This window comes from Alternaria postmessia (genome assembly GCF_024291825.1).
Source record: "Alternaria postmessia strain BMP 2775 chromosome Unknown scaffold_27, whole genome shotgun sequence".
In the NCBI taxonomy this organism is placed as follows: Eukaryota; Fungi; Ascomycota; class Dothideomycetes; order Pleosporales; family Pleosporaceae; genus Alternaria; species Alternaria postmessia.
Genome location: NW_026260100.1, coordinates 171,096 through 190,158, shown reverse-complemented (window position 1 = coordinate 190,158; position 19,063 = coordinate 171,096). Strand labels below are relative to the sequence as shown.

General features: G+C 51.2%; 6 protein-coding genes across 6 annotated transcripts; 3 read left to right on the top strand and 3 right to left on the bottom strand.

Annotated features, from left to right (window-relative positions):
* Positions 1 to 847: 847 nt before the first annotated feature.
* Positions 848 to 1,323, top strand: J4E82_005266 (uncharacterized protein; the record flags this gene model as incomplete). Its single annotated transcript, XM_051731533.1, has 3 exons — positions 848 to 882; positions 931 to 1,235; positions 1,289 to 1,323. The coding sequence occupies 3 exons, from the start codon at positions 848 to 850 to the stop codon at positions 1,321 to 1,323; spliced, it is 375 nt and encodes a 124-aa protein (XP_051588723.1).
* Positions 1,324 to 3,193: 1,870 nt separating this feature from the next.
* J4E82_005265 (uncharacterized protein) lies at positions 3,194 to 3,592 on the top strand (the record flags this gene model as incomplete). Its single annotated transcript, XM_051731532.1, has 1 exon — positions 3,194 to 3,592. One exon carries the CDS (start codon positions 3,194 to 3,196, stop codon positions 3,590 to 3,592), a length of 399 nt encoding a protein of 132 aa, XP_051588722.1.
* A 411-nt stretch (positions 3,593 to 4,003) lies between these two features.
* J4E82_005264 (uncharacterized protein) lies at positions 4,004 to 6,163 on the bottom strand (the record flags this gene model as incomplete). The annotated part of the gene is made up of 2 exons (XM_051731531.1): positions 4,004 to 6,005; positions 6,051 to 6,163. The coding sequence occupies 2 exons, from the start codon at positions 6,161 to 6,163 to the stop codon at positions 4,004 to 4,006; spliced, it is 2,115 nt and encodes a 704-aa protein (XP_051588721.1).
* Positions 6,164 to 7,142: 979 nt separating this feature from the next.
* Positions 7,143 to 7,962, bottom strand: J4E82_005263 (uncharacterized protein; the record flags this gene model as incomplete). Its single annotated transcript, XM_051731530.1, has 3 exons — positions 7,143 to 7,343; positions 7,403 to 7,636; positions 7,687 to 7,962. 3 exons carry the CDS (start codon positions 7,960 to 7,962, stop codon positions 7,143 to 7,145), a joined length of 711 nt encoding a protein of 236 aa, XP_051588720.1.
* A 5,081-nt stretch (positions 7,963 to 13,043) lies between these two features.
* Positions 13,044 to 14,306, top strand: J4E82_005262 (uncharacterized protein; the record flags this gene model as incomplete). Its single annotated transcript, XM_051731529.1, has 1 exon — positions 13,044 to 14,306. The coding sequence occupies one exon, from the start codon at positions 13,044 to 13,046 to the stop codon at positions 14,304 to 14,306; it is 1,263 nt and encodes a 420-aa protein (XP_051588719.1).
* Positions 14,307 to 15,220: 914 nt separating this feature from the next.
* Positions 15,221 to 17,159, bottom strand: J4E82_005261 (uncharacterized protein; the record flags this gene model as incomplete). Its single annotated transcript, XM_051731528.1, has 3 exons — positions 15,221 to 15,608; positions 15,657 to 16,827; positions 17,105 to 17,159. The coding sequence occupies 3 exons, from the start codon at positions 17,157 to 17,159 to the stop codon at positions 15,221 to 15,223; spliced, it is 1,614 nt and encodes a 537-aa protein (XP_051588718.1).
* Between the last annotated feature and the right edge of the window lie 1,904 nt (positions 17,160 to 19,063).

Genomic DNA, 19,063 nt, shown 5'->3' with positions numbered 1-19,063 from the left:
ACTTCATGAGCTCACCACTGGCCATGGCGGAGGAGACCCGAGCCGCAACCAATGCCAGCCTCTGAGCCCTCAGAACGGCAGATCCCTCGTTGTTTCTGATTCAGAGCAGAGAAGGAGCCGGCTAAACAGCCCAGTAGCTTCTCTCTAAGAGAGACACGTCCACGATCTTGGTACCCAAAGCGGACAATCTGGACTTAGTCCCTGTCCGACTTCAAGCAGCATCAGTCGGACCTTGGGTATAGTCACCCACATACTGCCATATCTGCCGACTTTTCTGAAACTCCGATTCAATGCGAAGTCGGAGGCTTTAGGCCACACAGTCGATTAGACTATTTCTATTGGATAGTATAGATGAACCGTTTCAAGCCATACCTTTGCAGCGGTTGTACAGATCGTCTGCACCTCCAAAGGAAAGCTTAATTAGACAACAGACCTGGCAACAGCCTGTGATAGATTACCCACTCTCCGCTACAACCTAGCAAAACCCTCCTTGTGTAATACCCACGCAACGTCATCTCTGCTCAACAACATGCCGGCCCCAAAGCTCCGCGAGTGAAAGAATTCTCCGACATCTGGGCTTTGATAGCCGGGCAATCATTGCGTTGCTAACATGTTACATGCGATATTGGGGTTCATCTACGTAGGCTTGTGTTCAGAGGGGTGCGCTACAGCGGTAATCTACACTGACGTCTACTAGTCGGGTACGCGTACGCTTTGAGGACATTGAGCCATGGATGATCAGAAGTATAAGACAACCTCATGTCAGAAGTCTAAGTCGACATCAGCAAACAGCATTCACTCCACTCACTGACCAACTCAAACATTCGTACTCGATCTACCACTCATCATGAAGTTCACTGCTATTCTCATCATGGCCGCTGGGTATGCCAACCAAGCCTATTCCTCAACAACATAGCTAACACGCTTTAGTGCCTTCGCCGCTCCAATCGTCGAGCGTCAGGTCTCTGGTACACCCCCAGTTGGCATCCCACCCTTCCCTACCGGTCCTTTCCCAACGCCCTCTGGAGGCTTCCCGCCGTTGCCTACTGGAGGCTTTCCATCTGGCCCACCACCATTCCCCACTGGTGGTTTTCCAGGCTTCCCTAGTGGAGCACCTCCATTCCCCACCGGCGGCTTCCCCGGTTTTGCAAGCGGCGCTCCTCCGCTCCCAACTGGAGGTTTCCCCGGTCTTCCCAGCGGCGGTCCACGACCAAGGCCTACTAGACCAGGCTCCGGTAAGTGGCTTATTGTCTCGCGTAGAAGAAAACGTTATGCTGATCTCTAGTAGCACCTGTGCCTACTCCCATCGGTCCTCCAGCCTAGTCCTCCTGATAGCGATAGTAGCTGGGACGGCTCGATCAGACGGGGACGTGATATAATACCCACTGTGTATATACTTTGAATGGAACATCTTGGCAGTCCTTGAGATATCTTCTCCTTGTATGAGTCCTTTACTGTGTGCTGCACATCCTACTGTCATATCGCAGCGCACGCCAATTACTCCAGCTCGATAGCCTCGATGGTCCATTCGCCGACCTTTTATCTTGGCTGAATATAAAGGTGGCTCCGCTCGCCTAAAGTCGCGTATGTATTCCAATGTCTGATTAGATTCAAAGCTACCGGTATAGCAGTGCGATCAACAACAATGCGATCGTCCTGTGTGATATCACCCCATATATACCAACAGCGCGATATACTTGAAGTCGCTGTCAACACCTGTCATGATGAGTTTTCCCTGGAAAGATTCTGATCATTGACCCGGCTGGAGCTCGAATATGCGGGTGCAGTGGGGTTCGGGAGGTTCGTAGTGAAGGCTAAGCAGTGGGTCTGCGCTGACGGGTGAACGAAGCTGGCAATACCTAGGTAGCGTCGGCCCTAATCTTCGTGAATCATTCTGCAGAGTCGATAGTGTCGACACGGAAACATTGTACAATTCCGAGGATATGAGACGGTAGGAAGAGGGTTGTTAAGGCAAGGTCAAACGAAGCCAGGCATGCTAGACAAGGCTGAGATCTCACATACTCAGCAAACGCAAAGTTCTTCGGTATGATCCGTTTCTTACCAAACACGATGCCATGAGATTCACGTGAGCGCAAAAAGTAAGGCTTCCAAGGCGTAGAGGTATACTCGTCAGCTTCAACAAGAAACTCCACGCGACAGCTAGATGATCCAACAAGCATAGAACTCTCGAAACTTCTCTCACATCACCTTACCAGTATTACTAGAAACATTTGTGTGCCAGTTACGTTGCGCAGCGCGTGCTGACCCTATGAGCAGCATATGCGATCTTAGGTAGTTCAACCTCAGAAGCAACGTCATTCACAAGCTGCGTTATCATACGAATAGTACGCAGCACATCCGCATTATAGAAAAAAGAGTCAAGACTCCAAATTAGTCATACCGAATGCGATGGACATGTCAAGTAACATCGGAAGAGTTGCGGCTGAGCACTCAGCCTCCACGTTACCTAGGTATTTTCCCCGCAACTTACTAGAGTCTTACCTCACTCCAAACCGGCCCCTACAACTACCGTGTAGGTTGGGCGTAATTCACCCATCACAAGAGCATCAGCATCCAGACGAAAATAGCGACGCGATTTCGGCTCTCTAGCGAATCAATCGCAAGCTGACAGCTGAGGTGGTGGCTGATGCAACCTTCCAAGGTTAGCTCCATCATACTGTCGCTATGCTAAGCGAGAAGCTGGAGAAACCAAGCTTATCGTAGGATGTGACATCGAAATGCTTATGCTTTGTCATAGCATCGGCTGTTCGCGTGGACGCTTGCCTGACCGCACCCCGAGCTCTTTGCTTCTCGGCGGACGAACCGCCTCCACCAAGCTGAGACCTCACGAGAGAATAGCGGAATCTGCTTCCCAAATTACTTGAGAAAAACAACGTGGGCTGAGCGCAGTACCGTCTCACGGACGTCAGGTCTCCCAAAGCGCACTGGTACGGTGCTACGTGGAGGCATTGCTGAAGGCCATCCATGACAAACATCGCAAGCTACAATGGCAAGGCTGGAGGATGTTCAGATGTATAAGAACAAGATCTATCTTCACTGTATGGAAGATCATCTCATTACACAACAACAAACCAACAACAACTTTCTATTATCTCCTACTTTCTATCTTCACTTAATCATCTCCTTCCAACACTCACTCAGACAACCTTCCAACCATACACCAATTTTCAATATGAAGGCCTCCATGATCATTGCTTCTGCCGCTGCTCTCTTCACCTCCGCACTTGCGGCTCCAGCCATCACCCGTGATGCGCCCCTCGTCTTCACCGTCCAGCTCGCCAATGACAAGAGCGGCAAAAACGCCAACGCCGATGTCATCGTCAACAACGCCGCCGTAACTTTCGGCCAGCTCTTCGGTGGTGCCTTCGGCCCCCAGGTCTTGGCCACTTCGCTCCAGGCTGTCAGCCCCGGTGCTGGTGGCAACAACGTACAGTGCGTGGTCAAGGACCCCAACTACCCCGGACAGGCCATTGCGCTCAATGCCTGGAACACTTTCATCGACCTTGATGGAAACGTCAACGTTGCTACTCCCACCGACGTAACCTACTTCACTATTGAGTGCCAGTTGTAAACGGCCATCTAAACGGGTCAACAGGGGAGTGAAGTGAGGGTGGCAGACGGATAGTAATGATTTGCGAGGACGTTCCTTTGATCTTTGGTACATTTGCATAGCGATTCTGGTGTTCTTCTTTTCTTGTTTACCGTTATACACATTCCTTCGCCCTTAATATGGGAACTAGAGAGGCTTAGTAGCTAATACCACTCATTTGTGAGTGTGAAATATAACTCACATTCATACATTTTCGAATCAATCCTTCTACCACAGACCGAGACACTAAAGTATGCTAAGAATATAGATCAGATAACAAGAAACCTAGACAGAAAACAAAAGCATAAATACATTGAGCACGCTTTTCAATTGAATTGCCATGCAAAATCTACCAGAGTCTCAAGGCGCTTCAAATACGACGAGTAAATTGCCTCATCTGCTTGGGCCCCGCCCTCGCCCTCTACCTCGCCCTCCCCTGCCGACTCTAAAGGGTCTCGACATTGGGGAACTTTCAGCTCTTCTCTTTTCGCCAACACGTGGTGTACTAGAGCCTATGGTATCACCCCATCTGTTGTCGTTCTCCAAAAGTGCCAGCTTCTCCTTTGCCTGCTGTATCTCGTGCTGTTTCCACCTTTTCTCTGCCTCTTCGGCGGAGTCCCCAAACTCTGCCGTCACCCTTTCGCAAGCCCTTTTCTGGTGAGGTGCCTCCGCCAGATGGTTGTGAACCTCACACCATCGCTTCCGCACTGCGATATCGCCTCCAGTAGTGAATGGATCACGTATGTAGCAGATTCCATGGAGAAGCTTGGCGAGTGAGCGGAATTTTGGCTTAACATCTGGGTTTGTGTTGATAAACACGCCCCATTCACCCTGTGCTTGGGTATCCCAGAGAAAACTGTAAGATATTGCTATCCAACGGCAAAGCGGAGCATGGGTTGGAAGGTGCTCAAAAGCGCGTACGACGGTGTCTATGGTGGGTAGTTGTGTCGTCTCCTGGCAGTTTGTGCTCTGGAAACGAAGCAAAACGACAAAGGCCAAGTCGTACTCTTCACGCAGATACGTGAGTATGTAAAGAGTGATCAGGTTCTCGTAATACTGAGCGAGAGTTGAGGGGTACTTTCCGAATGGCTCAACTTTGTCTGTTTCCCTCAAGAATTTGTACATCGAATAGATAATATTTCTCACCTTGTAATTTGAACTCGTGAGGAGTTGGAGCATGTCTGGCAGTTCCAGAATATCCATTGTAGGGGATACTCTTATTGGAGTATCATCGTTGTCATCCTCCTCTTCTCCGGCGTCAGGTCGTATTCTATCGGGCGCCGTTATTCTTGATGCCAGGGATCTGGATGTGGTCGTCGTAGGTGGGGTATTGACTGCTTCTCCGTGGTGATGTGTGTTCTGTGTATCAAGCCTGAGCATGTTCGGTGCTCTAGGCGTGTTCGGGTGATCTTTCATGGCAGCGGGAAGGTCACATTGTATTTGCCTGAGCCGGCAGTGTTGGCAAGAATGACCAAACGTTATATGAGACAAGTTGCCGAGTTGTGGCAGATAGACTTTACAGTGATAACCATGGGCTTCACAGTAGCCGCATCCTTTGCCATCAACTACCTTGCCGTGATAGTGTTGGATCGCCCGCGCATGGGCAATCTCAAATTTCCGCGAGTACGGAAGACGATCCCAGCCTTCGCCTATGGGATACTTGTAGCCAAACTCGTCCTCAGAGGGTGGCTCTATAACGTAAGCGGCGAAGTCTTCGATGTGTTTGACTGGGTCTGGCCTATGTGGTGTCGCAACATTGCTGTCCGTCATCCTTCTTGCACGCTTTCGGGATATGTTTGGACCGGGCCTTGCTTCGATCATCGCCCATGGGTACATTTTCCGCAGGTTGCTTTCTAGCTCCGGGGTTTGGGCAATCTCTGTCTCGTCGAGCTCGATGATCATTTGCTTGATCCCGTCGGGTCTCTCTGCCGTCAGAGCCTTCCAGGCCCTTTCTTTCTCGGCTACTATGCCTGATGATACGATAGTAACACCGGAATAGCTAGACTCCAGTTTTTCGCGGAGTTCTGGAACCAGATCCTCGTCATTAATAATGAAACTGATTTCCTTAACACAAGGTGGGATATTGGCCTCTCTTATCGCCTCCCATGACGCGGTCTTTCCTCCAGCATCCTGCTCAGGCGGCAAGTTGTCAGGCGAGTCCTGGGTAGGGGAGTCCTGGGTCTCTGAGCCCAGAACAGAGTCGCAGTCGTCAATGTGAACACCATTGTCGGTCTCAACCAGCGCTTTCTTTTTTTGAACAGATTTCCCCACTAACTCATTCAGAAACCCGGCTGCTGCGCTGACAAACTCCATCACCATGTTCTCGGGGTTGACCTCACAGCTGCCCAATGAGTCTCCGTCTTGGTCTGTGAGGTGGAGTTCCAGCTTTTGATGTCTGTTCAGGTTAGCTCTGGTGTGAACCGTAATGATAAACACCTACAACGTCATCTGCTTGGTGGGCGTGATGCTTCGCTCAACAGCCCGTATAGCTTGTATAATCGCACATTCTTCTGCTGTCAAAGCGAATTGATATGTTGACTCGTTCGCCGCCATGCTGAACGATCGCGCGCTCTAAATATTGGACGATGCAGATCTCATGTGCTGCTTGTTCTAGACGCTGTGGAACTCAGGAGGGATCGCAGATAATCGTTCTCGCACAACCGAGGCACGGCGTGCGATGCAAATCGCCGGTTTCAGTAGCAACTGTGCGACAGGATGAAGCCCTGATGTCGAATGTTGTCTTGTACAGGATAGTGAATGACGTATCTTTCGAGCGAGTGTGACAAGCGTGTGTCCGCAAGCCGCATCTGCAGTACCAATTGCTTAGTTGCTTCTGCTCGCTTCATGCGCCACTCAGACAAGTCCTTGGGATGGCTGATAATTGACAAAGAGAGGAAGGAGTAATGCTACAAATTATTCTTACGAGAATGGTTCAGGTTCCGCGACAGCATTGATAGACTGGGTCGACAACGCGTTGGGTGAAATCGTTCGCAAGGGGTCCGAACACGTTTGGGACGAGGCCGCGTAAGCCTGGAAGGGTTTAGCGCGTTCCAATTTGGGTCAACAGCTTAAAGCAAAATGATCCGCGCTGTTCTTATTCAGATATCTCGTACTCATTCTCCCGCACGAACACCGACTACATTTTTGTACGAGATATTTCTGTTATTAGGCTTCATGAAGGGGTCCACCGCACACTGAACGCGCCACGCTAAGCTCTCGACTCAAATGTTTGCGCAAACACGAGATGACGTCACGGCCTTGCATAGCTACCAGGCAGTAATGCTGGGTTGATTAACGACGAGAAAGCCACCTCAAAGTACAAGCAGCTCACTGAATCAAAAGCAAGCGCCATTTGATAGAGCGGTGCGCAAGAATTTATTTACGATGAAGTGAAGGTATGTACAGAAATTTGCAAAGAAAGTTATTCACAAGAAAGTATCATCGCTTTCGCCGTCTCTCATCGTTACTCCCATCCATAGTCGATTGTTAGATCCGGGATCAACCGGATCTACTATTTGACGAGGCCATCAGCTTAACCAGAGCAGGTACCAGCCTTCTTGGGCTCGCAGCCACCAGCGCAGCCAGTGTACATCTGGCACTTGGTCTTCGCATCAGCACAGACGTTCTTGAGTGTGGCAGTGTCCTTGTAGTTGCTGTTAATACCAGCGAGCTCGCCACCGTTGACAGCGGTGACGCCCTCGATGTAAACGTTACGGGCGCATTGCTTGGAGCACTACAGAGTTGGTAAGCGAATATTCTGGCGAGAACCCTGTCATAGTATGAATCACTTACGTTTCCGCAGGAGCGGTAGAGCTTGCCGTAATCGTTGACGTAGAAGTTGATGATGTTGACAGTTCCGCAGCCATTGTGCTGGACGACCTTGTCTGAGGCGTGATAAGCACCGCCACCAATGATCCAGGACTGCTTTCCAGCCTTGTCCTCTTTGATAGAGATAGCGTCCTCGCAGACATCCTCGAACCAGACGAACTCGAGAGTGCAGTGACCCTGGCAGTGTACACCTTCGGCCTAGCATGTCTTTAGTGTTTGTCTCTCGCGTGATCACAACTGATGCTTACCTGGTTCTTGCCAATGATCACATTACGAAGGGTAGCACCCTCCTTGAGTAGGAAGACGGCGTCGGCAGCACCTCCCTCAGACTGACCAGAGCAAGCGCCGCTACCGCGATCAAATCGGTACCACTGACCATCATAGGTCTGGCCAGCAGCGACCTCGATGACCTTGCTGTTGGTCTTAGTACCAACAGCCTTAGGGACGCCACCAGTGTAGCCGTTGCATGCAAGAGCAGTAGGAAGGAGGGCCGTGGCGGCAGCGAAAAGTCCAGCGAACTTCATGGTGAAAGATGGTGATCGAGAGCGGAAGATGAAATGGAAGTGATGGTAGAAAGAATGTAATCGAAGGATTGAATATCAGAATGCTCCTGGCTGTTGGATAGAACCTTAACCGGTGGGATATCCAGCCATACTTATAGGGACCTGTACATCCTCTCTCTCACCTCCTTCCCTAGCACGCTCAGGTATCTTTGCCATGCCTCCTGCACTGCTGACCTCGCACCCTCAACTCATCTCATCTTACCGCATTAGGGTTGCCCTCCTTGTTCTTCCTCCTCTCATTCGCGGACCTCGACATAGATCTTGGCGACGGTCTTTCCGCCCGAGTCACAGCAGGGCCAAGAGCTGCTGTGAAAGCTTGGTACTGGAAGGATGCGCTTGAAGGCGAATATCGGACGGTACCATGTGGTTTTGGCATGGTGATAGTACACGTGAAACGCCTAGTAGCCTCCACTGTGTGTTGGCGCTTGTATGTTTAGGAGAGTGACATGCTGTAGCGCAAGGCTTAGCGCTGCAAACCTCCTCTCATTTCCTCTTCGACCATTGCTTCCGCCAACCGGTATTTCGCCGGTGTCTATCCTGTATGCCCGCTCTTGGACTACTCGGATAGTATCGATAGTGGAGACTACACGACGTCGGTTTTTGAGGGGTTGCGCCACGCGCACGGCGATAGAAAGAGTCGGAAGGTAATGCGGAGAGTCCTGGTTGCCGATGCCAGCAAACAGCGATCTTCTAGTCTCTGCGCTCAGGTCCTAATGGAGCTGATCGCTAGTCACTGGGTCAGGCACTTAGTGGGCAACCGGCAATGTACCCTACCAGTATCTACACTATCTTATCTCGTCCAGAAGAAATAAATGCATAGTTAATCTGGTCTGCGTTCTTTCCGCCAAGAAGGGCGACACGGATGCAGCCCATAGAAAAGGATTGGCAGCGGGCATACCGCTTGCGGCGGCCTCACGAAAACTAGGAACTACCGTCTAGAACGGTGTGTCGGTATGCACGAGGCTGCTACAAGAGTCAGTTATGGAGACACTGAGAAGGATCCGGGCTCTCAATAGATTAAAAATACGCTTTTCAATATCGCAGATATTCTCCGAACCCACCTCACACGAGTGCGACCTGGCGTGTAGCATTATCGTGCGGAATTAGGGTGTGCAGATTGTTCTGCGAGGGCGCAGGACTCAAGTGGATACCACACAATAATGTTTCTCGCCTTGCGGGTACTGATCAGTAAACATAGGTGAAATTCGAGACCAGGAGGTTCATGCGCTACCTAGCCACAGAACACCAAAAGCATGGGAATGATCAATCCAACATTTCATTCAATGGTTCACGTGAAAGCGGCAAGGCACCTAACATGGCAAGGCGATTGGCACCGTTTTGAGCCAGGTTACAGCTATGCTTTGACTGGTGGAGTGTCTTAAATCCATCAATATGGGGTACATGATGGAGTACATGGTGGCGTGCATGCAGAGTGCGTCGGCAATGCAACGGCTTCAAAACCCCAGATTTCGGAGAAAAGACGGCATCTGTGAGGAAATAAGAGAGTGTATACAAGATTACGGGACAATATAGCAGGCGTTCGTGTCATCAATTCCACGAATCAGCGTTATGCCCCTCTGCCTTGTACAACACAGCGGTACACCAGTTGTTCTTGGATAGAAACACCTCTACCACAATGCAGAATCTGAGCAGACAATGATTATCCGAAGTGCACTCGCTCTATTCTTCGGAAGTTATGGAATGGGGTGGCACAAAGGTTATAGTGGCTCAGCAAGTGGCGCAGGCGTGCTCTTGGCTAGGGGCTAAACTGGGAAACAATAAATCCCATCAGCATTCTTCTACCTTGGAATCTCAATACGCGAAGCTGCATCTTCTTATTCGCTTCTTCACAACCAACAAGAGATATATTGTCGTCGAGATAAAGCCATAATTAAAGCCACGCCAAGTGGAGTGAGCCACACTCGCCTCCACAGCCACGGGCTACGCCACTTTTTATCTCCAGGATGGACTCGAACGTTTCACATCGAAGGATTCTATCTAAGGCCCGAAAACGACGCCGGCACCTGAAAAGGAGGAGATTAGGGGTATTGGTATCCGGCTATCCGTCATGCCCAGCCATGCATTGAATCAAGCGCGAGTATCTGCTATTGGCCTTCTATTTCCGGTCATGTCTCCACTTAAACATGCGTCCACCATGTTATGAGTCGCACGCGGATAGTGTTCGGCATCCAAGCCGGTTTCGATTTCTAGACCGTCATACAGAATATCGACTAATTGCTACGAAGCTAAAGTGTACACCTCATAGCAATGCGTACTTGTGTCAGATCCCGATCAAGAGTTGGGGGAAATTTTCGCAAATGTGAATGCGATCCGGAGATCTAGTGTACTGTACTTATGTTGTGACTTGCTAGATCTAGGCACAGCCAGACTTGATCATGGATTTTGGTTCAGGGTTGAGTGGAGCCACGGAACTGCAAGTACGTCCCATTGCCCTTCCAGTACTTGGGTACCGGTGACCCCGACAATATCGTTGTTGTGGTCTTCACGATCAGCTCGTCGAATTCTCTGTCCAAGTCATCTGCGTGTAGTCGAAAGACTGCGTTCTTCTATGTTGATTGACTCACGACAGTCCAGTCAATCTTTGGGGGGGTCTTACACAGGCTCATATTTACTACAACACGCGTTTGCATGATACAGGTACCAGGACGCGTCAAGAGACCATCAGTTCCATGGTTCGTGAATATTGCGCCTTCTATCGATCACTCGCCAGCCATTGCCAACATTTGTATGTATACGCAAACAAGATCCACTCGAGGTACCAGCTACAGCGGTCATGACGCGAAGTCTAGCAGCTATAGCAAGAACACTACCCTTCCACAGAGTGACAATTCTTCACGCTGATTATTAGTATCCGTAACGCGGTACTGCTCTTTCTATACTGGGCGGTTGATAAGTTAAAAGCATGTCAACAAGATCTGTACTATCCTTGTCAGAGTAGGTCTTTATCTACTTCTATAGTCGAACACACCACTGATGTAACTTAGCAATACGAGCCATGCGGTCGGTAGCCTCCGAGCACTCAAACGATCGAACATAGTACCACTCCCCACCGCATCACACGATGAAACGTGCTGCATATGCTTGGATGTATATGGTCCTTCGCACAAAGCCGTCACTGTGCTCATCAAAGACTGCTACCATCGCTTTGGTCAACAATTTCTTGATGACTATCTCAACAGTGATAGTCCTCGTAACAACACATGTCCTCAATGTCGGAGAGAATGGTATACACGACAAGCTGCTTGGATGGCAACAAGGGACATAAGCACAACAGAGAGTTTAATAGCTTTCAGTTTGCCGCGAGAGCCGGCTCGATTCGAGCGACGGGCGAGGACGCATCGAGCGCAGCGTACTTGGGCATATGACCGGGCTACAAACAACAGTCTCATCAATAGTCATATGGATGAGATCTTCAGGCGACTGGATTTAATCCAGAACATTAGCGATGAGCAACACACTTCGAGTGCAGATACCCGCGTGCGTCTTCAAGCAGTTGAGCGCCGTGCCCGAAGGCTTGACCAGGAGCTTCAAAGAGCATATGAAGACAACGCAGCATATCAGGCGCCTTCAAGTGCAGGGGTGCGTACGCAAGAGCCAACACGAGACCTGGGCACTTCTGGTCAAGACAGTCGTCTAGGAAGGAGACGCTTGATGGAAACAAATTCGCTCGAGCTTGACCATAACCCTTACTCCCTAATGAGCATCGCAAATCACAACACAGATGCAGTGCCACGTGCCACTCCAACGTTGGAACAAATTTCAGCGAGAATCAACACCTCTTCAGACAGTACCTTCGATATTCATCGGGAATCTCCATCTCCGCCTCCAGAAGATCCGATCAGTCCTGGTCACTATGCAGAGTATCTGCGGTGGGGTGGAGACATGATCTCAAATGATGACCTACCTAGATTACGAGAGTCTTCAGAATCCTCTGCAAATGGTTCGGGTTTCGCGCGTGTATTAGGAGCAAGAGACCGTCAGCATACCTCGGATCATAGGTTCACCGAAGAGGACGTCACTACTACCACGACTCGTATTCATACCTCGAATGTTACACCCTAAGAACGCTATAAACGTCTGGCCAACTAAGCAGTGCCACAAGATACAATCTCAACTACACATCTGTATCTCAACAACGTATTGCTAGTACACACGCCTACACAGCTGTCTCGAGGTTAGCCCCAACCTCGTATAAGTCTCAATGATGTAATGAGCCAATGAGACTGACCACAGATAACATACCGTACAAGTCTCGGTCCGGGTTGGGAGACTTTTAGTATCTCTTATAGGTTTCGAATGGCTCGATGCGCTGCCTAGAAGGATGTAAAGCCCAGCAAGTGGCTGAAGATGTCTTGTAAATGTTCTCAGAGAAGCAATCCGATTCATTGGTTGAAGTCGGTTTTATCCCAGTTACTTGTTTGCCTCTGGAGCTAGCTGTTGAATTACTGGCTGCGTAGCATCAATATGCTGCAGCTCCCTAGATCTTGTCGCATCTTTGTTTTCAACCCCGTGTTCATCGCACTCGTGCGTGATCTATTGAACCCTGAGCTCAACTCACTTTCACTACAGCGACGCATCTGCCTAAGATGACGTACTGTACTCACACATTCTCGCTCTCGACATTTAGATTCGGTTCTTCACTACCTAAACCACCCTCATTTGTTACGTTGCCACCACAAAGGAGTACACGCCAATCGCACTTCCTTTCCCCTTCAACTTCACTTACTGAGAATTCTATCACAGCACAAGGCAGGATGTCTCTACTTGATTCATTTACTTTGGACTCTACGCTCATCCGACTCTGACCGATCACAAACTACTACACGTCAACCCGTTGTACCCAGTAATTGCACGCAATGAACGCGGCTACCTTCGTCCGCAATCATACTACGCATGATAACGACCTCCCACACCAAGATGAATGCCCGATTTGTCTCGATGACTACACTAGTGAGCAATGCTTACGCATCACCAATATTCCCGAATGTAGCCACCATATCGGCGCCAACTGTCTTGACGACATGCTCCGCAGCCACTCCCATGAAGAAAAGCGATGTCCTCTGTGTCGCGCAGTCTGGATCCCTGCACGGTCTCTTGCCATTCCTCCAGACGCACAAAACCTAAGCGCATCACAGCGCATGGCAGGCATGTTCGCAGGTCTCGATGGAATCGGCGCGGATATCACCAGTCAGCAACTTGGCACCCGACGCGACTTTGGGAATGATGATGATATACCACAACAGCACGCCCGACGACTTCGCCGCGAACTCCTAAGCCCAGCTGATCGTTACGGATCGAGGGCCCTAAGGGAGGAGCAGCAACGTGCTCCCATTGTGATTGACTCGGACTCCGATGACGCGGATTACTATACGCACGTTCAGAACTTCGAGGACTTCAGAAGAGATCTCGCTGATATAAGGAACCGGGCTCCGTACAGGCAGGTGTCTAGGAGTAGTAGGAGGCGACGGGTTGCAGACAGGACTGGTAACGACAGGAACATAAACGGCAGTTCGAACGAGGGTGCCAACTCGAACAGTAACAGTGACAACGCCCCTGTTCCTCGTGGTCTCAGGAGGGTGAACACGAGTACTCGAGGAGTTACCGACGTTATCGCTGCAGGTGCGTTCAACCGCTTCTTGAACAATCGCCGAGCTCTCAACCCTTTCCGACCTACTACAGAAAACAACATTACTACGCCCTCTGCTCTCACTGGCAACACTCTAGGCGGGCGCCGGCGTGAAACCGAACGTGAGGATGAACAATACCGCGAGGACCAGCACCTGCGCACAGCAGGATCTAGTCCGCCTCAAGAATTCGCAAACCGGTGCAGACTGACAGAAGAACAACAAGCAAGTAATCAGCAACATACTCCGGGTTTCGAGTCACCGCCGCCCCATCAGCCAAATGCAGGCTCCCGTCGAACAAACATCCCGCACGCCCATCTTTCCGGCCCCAACACTCCAGAGACCCCTATAGACATTGACATGACAGCAGACGAACTCATTGATCTGTCGGCTAACCAACCACTCCCTGCGCATGGAGCGGTCCGTAGCCGGCAACTTGATCTTCGCGAAGGTAATCTGAATCGGCGGGAGCAAGCTATGACCATGCGACAGACGATACTGGCAAGACGCGAGGTAGACCTCATAGCGCGAGAGACGAGGGTTGATGAACTGATGCGTGTGGTGAGGAGGCATCAGGAGGAGGGGGAGGAATTGCTTAGGAGACACGGGGAAGAGATTGCCGAACTTTTGAACCAAGAAGGCTATGAAGGTAGCGAATGATGCGATAGGGAAGCAGCAAACAGGCAGAGTGAAAGGTACACGATTTTTGAACATGAGAGCCGAACTTGAATACACATACAAATCATTTGTAGACAGCTTTGAATTTAAAAAGGCTTGAATTGCTCGCGGTATACATACATTCCACGCTACATAGCTTCATGCCTAAACACCAACACGTATGCCAAACGTATCAGTTATTCCCATTCCTTTCTCTACGCCATAATCCCTATTGTTACCGTAGACTCGAGAAACAAATGTTGGGATAGAGCTCTTTCTTTCAGAATACACCACCGAGAAGGAAGGAAGACTAGAAGCCAAAAGACCCCCAAACGCCGAGCGCAACTCTAGACTGGTGCGCTACACTAATTTCAGAAAACAAGAGGAAGTAACATTCCGGTGTATAATCGCCTCTGTAACGCCAGTGAAATGTTACCTGAGCACACCTCCATATATACACGCCAACGATGGACAGATTACTGAAGGAAACGGATGAAGAAAGTCATCACCGACTAGGAAGATTCGTGTTCGCGTGCACGAGGTACGTAGCCAGCCCCATGAATCCCTGCCGTTCCAGCCGTCCGGCCCGAGAAGGAAATGGTAAAATGATGTTTTGGTAGTCCGGGTTGTTGCATTTTCCTTGATGTGAGAAGGATGCAACAATGACGTAACGCCAAGCGCCGTCCATGCGTTGAGAGTGACGACGATGCGTCCTAGGAGAAGGAGAGGAAGGAGAAGATTGGGTAGATAGATTACAAGGTCGTACGAGGTAGCGCATCGTGATCGTCGAAGCTGCTGATGCCCCACGCTTTTGCGTCATTGCCATGATAGAGAGTCATGACACTAGCGGTGTGCACGTGTGGATTGGTCAGGCAGCTTGTTTACTCCCAATTACCTGAAACAAGTGAGCGACTGTCTCAATACTTTGATGGATACCGGCCGTCTTCCTGTTCATCAGGGCTCTGGTTCCTTTGGGATTGGTATACGAACCGGTTCATCATCTGGCCTTGCTGCATCGGCATCATGTGGACGCCATTGGGTTGCAGTTGAGCGATGCCATATGGGTTTTGATGGCTGATGTCGCTTCCGAGGAAGTTATTCATGGCAGCTCCATGTAGGCCCTGAGCCTGCGATACGGGGCAGTCCTTGTGAGCAAGAAGCAGTGTCTTGAGGTTGACAATCTCTTCGCGAAGCTGTGTGACAGTGGCAGAGAGCGCGTCGTTCTCTGTACTGAATAGTTCAACCTTGGCTTGAAGATTTGCCAACCACTGCTTCTTGCGCTGTCGGCACTTGAGAGCAGCGACCCTATACATGTTAGTGATTGACAGTGTGAGTAATAGGAAGCAGACATACCTGTTGCGCTCGAGGAAGTTCTTACGCTTCTCCTCATCGGTCATCTTGCGACCCTTGCTATCGTATTCCTCTTCTTTGATGTTGTTCTCGTCATCGGAGTCGCCGTCGTCCATGTCGTCGCCCATGGATTGGTTGGCGTTGCTCTTCTTTCTTGAGTTCTTGGGGCCATCTTCGGCTTTGCGCTTGTTTCCGGCAGCTTGTTTGCCGTTAGCGGCACCCTTCTTAGCGCGCGACCGTGTACCAGTCTTGTTTTGCTCACTCTGGCCGCTCTCTGAGAAGTCACCGGTCTCTGCAGATTGAACGCTATTAATAGAACCCTTGGTATCACGGCGACCATGGTTGGCGTTGACAGGCTGGACAGGCATATGCCCAGCGTTCATCGATTGCTGTTGTGGAGCCATGGAGTAAGGTGGTTGGTTGTTGCGTGCAGCACCATTTTGACTGGCAAAGGACAATAGATCGTTAGCTGCACTGCTGACGTCATGGTTTGGATATGGGTCGTTCTGGGCGCGCTGTTGTGACTGCTGCACCTGCTGGTAGTTGTTGTTAGGACGGTCCATGCCTGCGGTCACGCCTTCTGGCTGCGACGTAGGTGCGTTAGACGTGGACTTGTTGTTGTTAGCAGCTTGGTGTTGAGCAGCTGCGCGCAAGGCAGATTGCTGGAAGTCGGCAGTGCCGGGTGTTACGCCAGCGCTCTGGAGGTTGAAGATGGCTTGGGTGTTCGGGCTAGGGGCTGGGAACATGGAACCACCGCCGCCAGGAGTAAGGCCGGTGCGGAGAGAGGATTCGTTTGGTGTTGGGAAGCCTCGGAATGACTCGCTGAAATAATCTGTCTGTCCAGTCGGGCCGCTCAGCATAGCAGGGCTCAAGGGTCCTGCGCGTAAGCCCTGCCACCCTGGTGTGATGCCCGGTAGGGGTGCCGGTGACGTAATGTTCGCAACGGGTGGAAGAATAGGGCGGCCTCCAGGTGTCTGCAAGTTTCCAGACTCGCCGCCAAAGGACTGCTCAAAGACGTTGGGCTCGAGGGAGAATGGGTTGTGTACGGTGTTGAAGTAGTCTGGTGTATCTCCAGTGGTCGCGGGTGCTGGCTTTGGTGGAGGTGCAAGCGGCTGGGCATTTGAGGTTGGGGGCTTTGCTGTGTCTGCGTTGGTGGCCGCTTCCGTGGTCGCAGCTGGCGGTGGGTTAGCATCGTAGACTGACGATGGACGAGGTGCACAACGACAGTTGACAGTCTCGGGGCAGGGAGCTACTTACGCTGTACCTTGGGAGACGACTCGGACTTTACTGGCTCCGCTGCAGCGTGGTGGTTAGTAATGCTTCGGTGCGACGACGCAAAGGGGAGGATGACGACGAAGTATGCGCGCGCAATGCAGGCAGCTAAAGGGGAGACATGGTGACGCAGTAGCGGTGAGGTACCGCGACGGCGGCAGCGACGGGGTCATACATACCTTCAGTTTTGGTCACGGTAGGAAGACTACTTTTACTGTCCTTGGGAGAGGACATCTTGGAGGTCGGGGGAGAGGTATGGGCGGTTTGGGTTGCGGCTGCCATACTTTGGGGTGGTGACGTAGGGGTGGTGTCCTGGTCGATCGCTTGTGGTACTCGGGCCTTGTCCTCTCTTCGCTCGTTCGCTCACACCCACGCGATCTGGCTTGTCTCGATGTCTCGACGTTCAGGGACGGAAACACTGGCGACTCGAACAGCAATTCACCTGTGCTGGAGGGCGGATATGTCAGCGCACGTAAATTAAAAGTGCAGGCACTCGATGCGACGGGCTGGGAGCAGACAGACACGGGCGCAAAGGGCTGTCGCAGGACGCTGAGAACGTCGCAAAGTCGGCAGCGAGCGATAACAACAGCGCGACGGGCAGCGGCAACGACACAACTACTACGTACCTCAGCAAAAGGAATCGAAGCGAAGGCGGCAGATGCGGGGTACGGCCGTCTCAATCCGATGAATATCGATATTGTTGACCGCCGGCTCTCTGGTCGCGATGCTGGTGTCTGCTTGTCGAAATCCAATAGTGACGTCAAGCCCCTGTGGTGACGCTCGCAGCCGTCGCAATCTCTACACTTACGGTCGCGCTGGTCTACACGACTCTTAGGGCAATCCGGGGCTGTGGTTGCGCGTGATGGATGTTCCTGCTTCTCAATGAGGCTCAAAACCGGCGTTGACGGGGATTGTGCTCGTGGTGACGATGACAGTGAGGCGTTCGCGATGAGGTCAGAGGACAGGACGAGCGAGCAATTTCTGGGAGTGACGCAGCTTTGCCAAGCGCATAACGTGATTTCTTGGGTTCGTAATCAAAGTCTGCCGCTAGGTGCCACTAGCCAGGCGTTAGAACCAATCACTGCAGCCGAGGCCCCACCGCCGTCCATGGACCGCCGATCCGCAGCCCCTTTTGGCTCGCTTGCCACGAGACGCCTCTCCGGCACTGGCCCGCGGAATCACGCCAGCCTTCCATTCACTGTTGGCCTATTCCCGCCCACCGCATTTCTGCATGCCTTCCCATCATCCTTCCCGATGGCCCTCGACCAAAAGCCAGCAGAGTTTCAACTGACACGTGTATGCGACTCTCTCTCTCCCAACTCTCCCCATGTCCCATTCCCCCACCCAGATAAGCCATCGAACCCAGCACGACGGCCAACGGCTTGGATTCTGCCAGATGCCGGTCCCGTTCCAGACCTCGATGCACACATGTTTCGCCGATCGACACATCCTCTAATTGTATCGGCTCAAAGTATCAGCCATCGCGCGGACCTTGACACCGCCGTCCCAATCACATCATGGCAAAGTTTCATCGTCTTCCTTTTCCCGATGCTCATCGAGATCCTGATGTCGACGGACGGGTCTCGACAAACCCAACTGCGTGGAATCGAAAAGTCGCATGTTTAGAAATCCGTCACTGAAAAGTGAGCCATTGACAGGGCGATGCCAGTCTACGACATGCAGACGTGTATCATGGACGTTAGGGAGGACGGCTTTTCCGCTTCCCCGTACCCTATTGCTTCTTGATTTCATACATCTGGCTCATGCGAGCGAACAACCGTCCGCACGTAGCGCGTCGAGCGTGCAGCAGTGTGTACGGCAAAGCTTAATTGTGACGTAATTGTTGATAACCGATCTCTCCTGCTGCATAGCGACGACGGTGTAGCCATCGAGTCTCGCTATACTTGCGTATTGATCGATACACATGTGCTTGTTCCGTACGGAGCAAGTGTGTCATGGTCTAGCTTTGCCTGAAACCTACACATCGATGCTTTTGATAGGTGCTACTACACCAACCGGACCCATCTCCATACACCACATGCTTTTACTTTTACTTTCCAATACTATGCGAAACGTCGCGGCATCAGATTCTACCAAATACACCTTTGCATTACTTCGATATCCTTTTACCATCGACC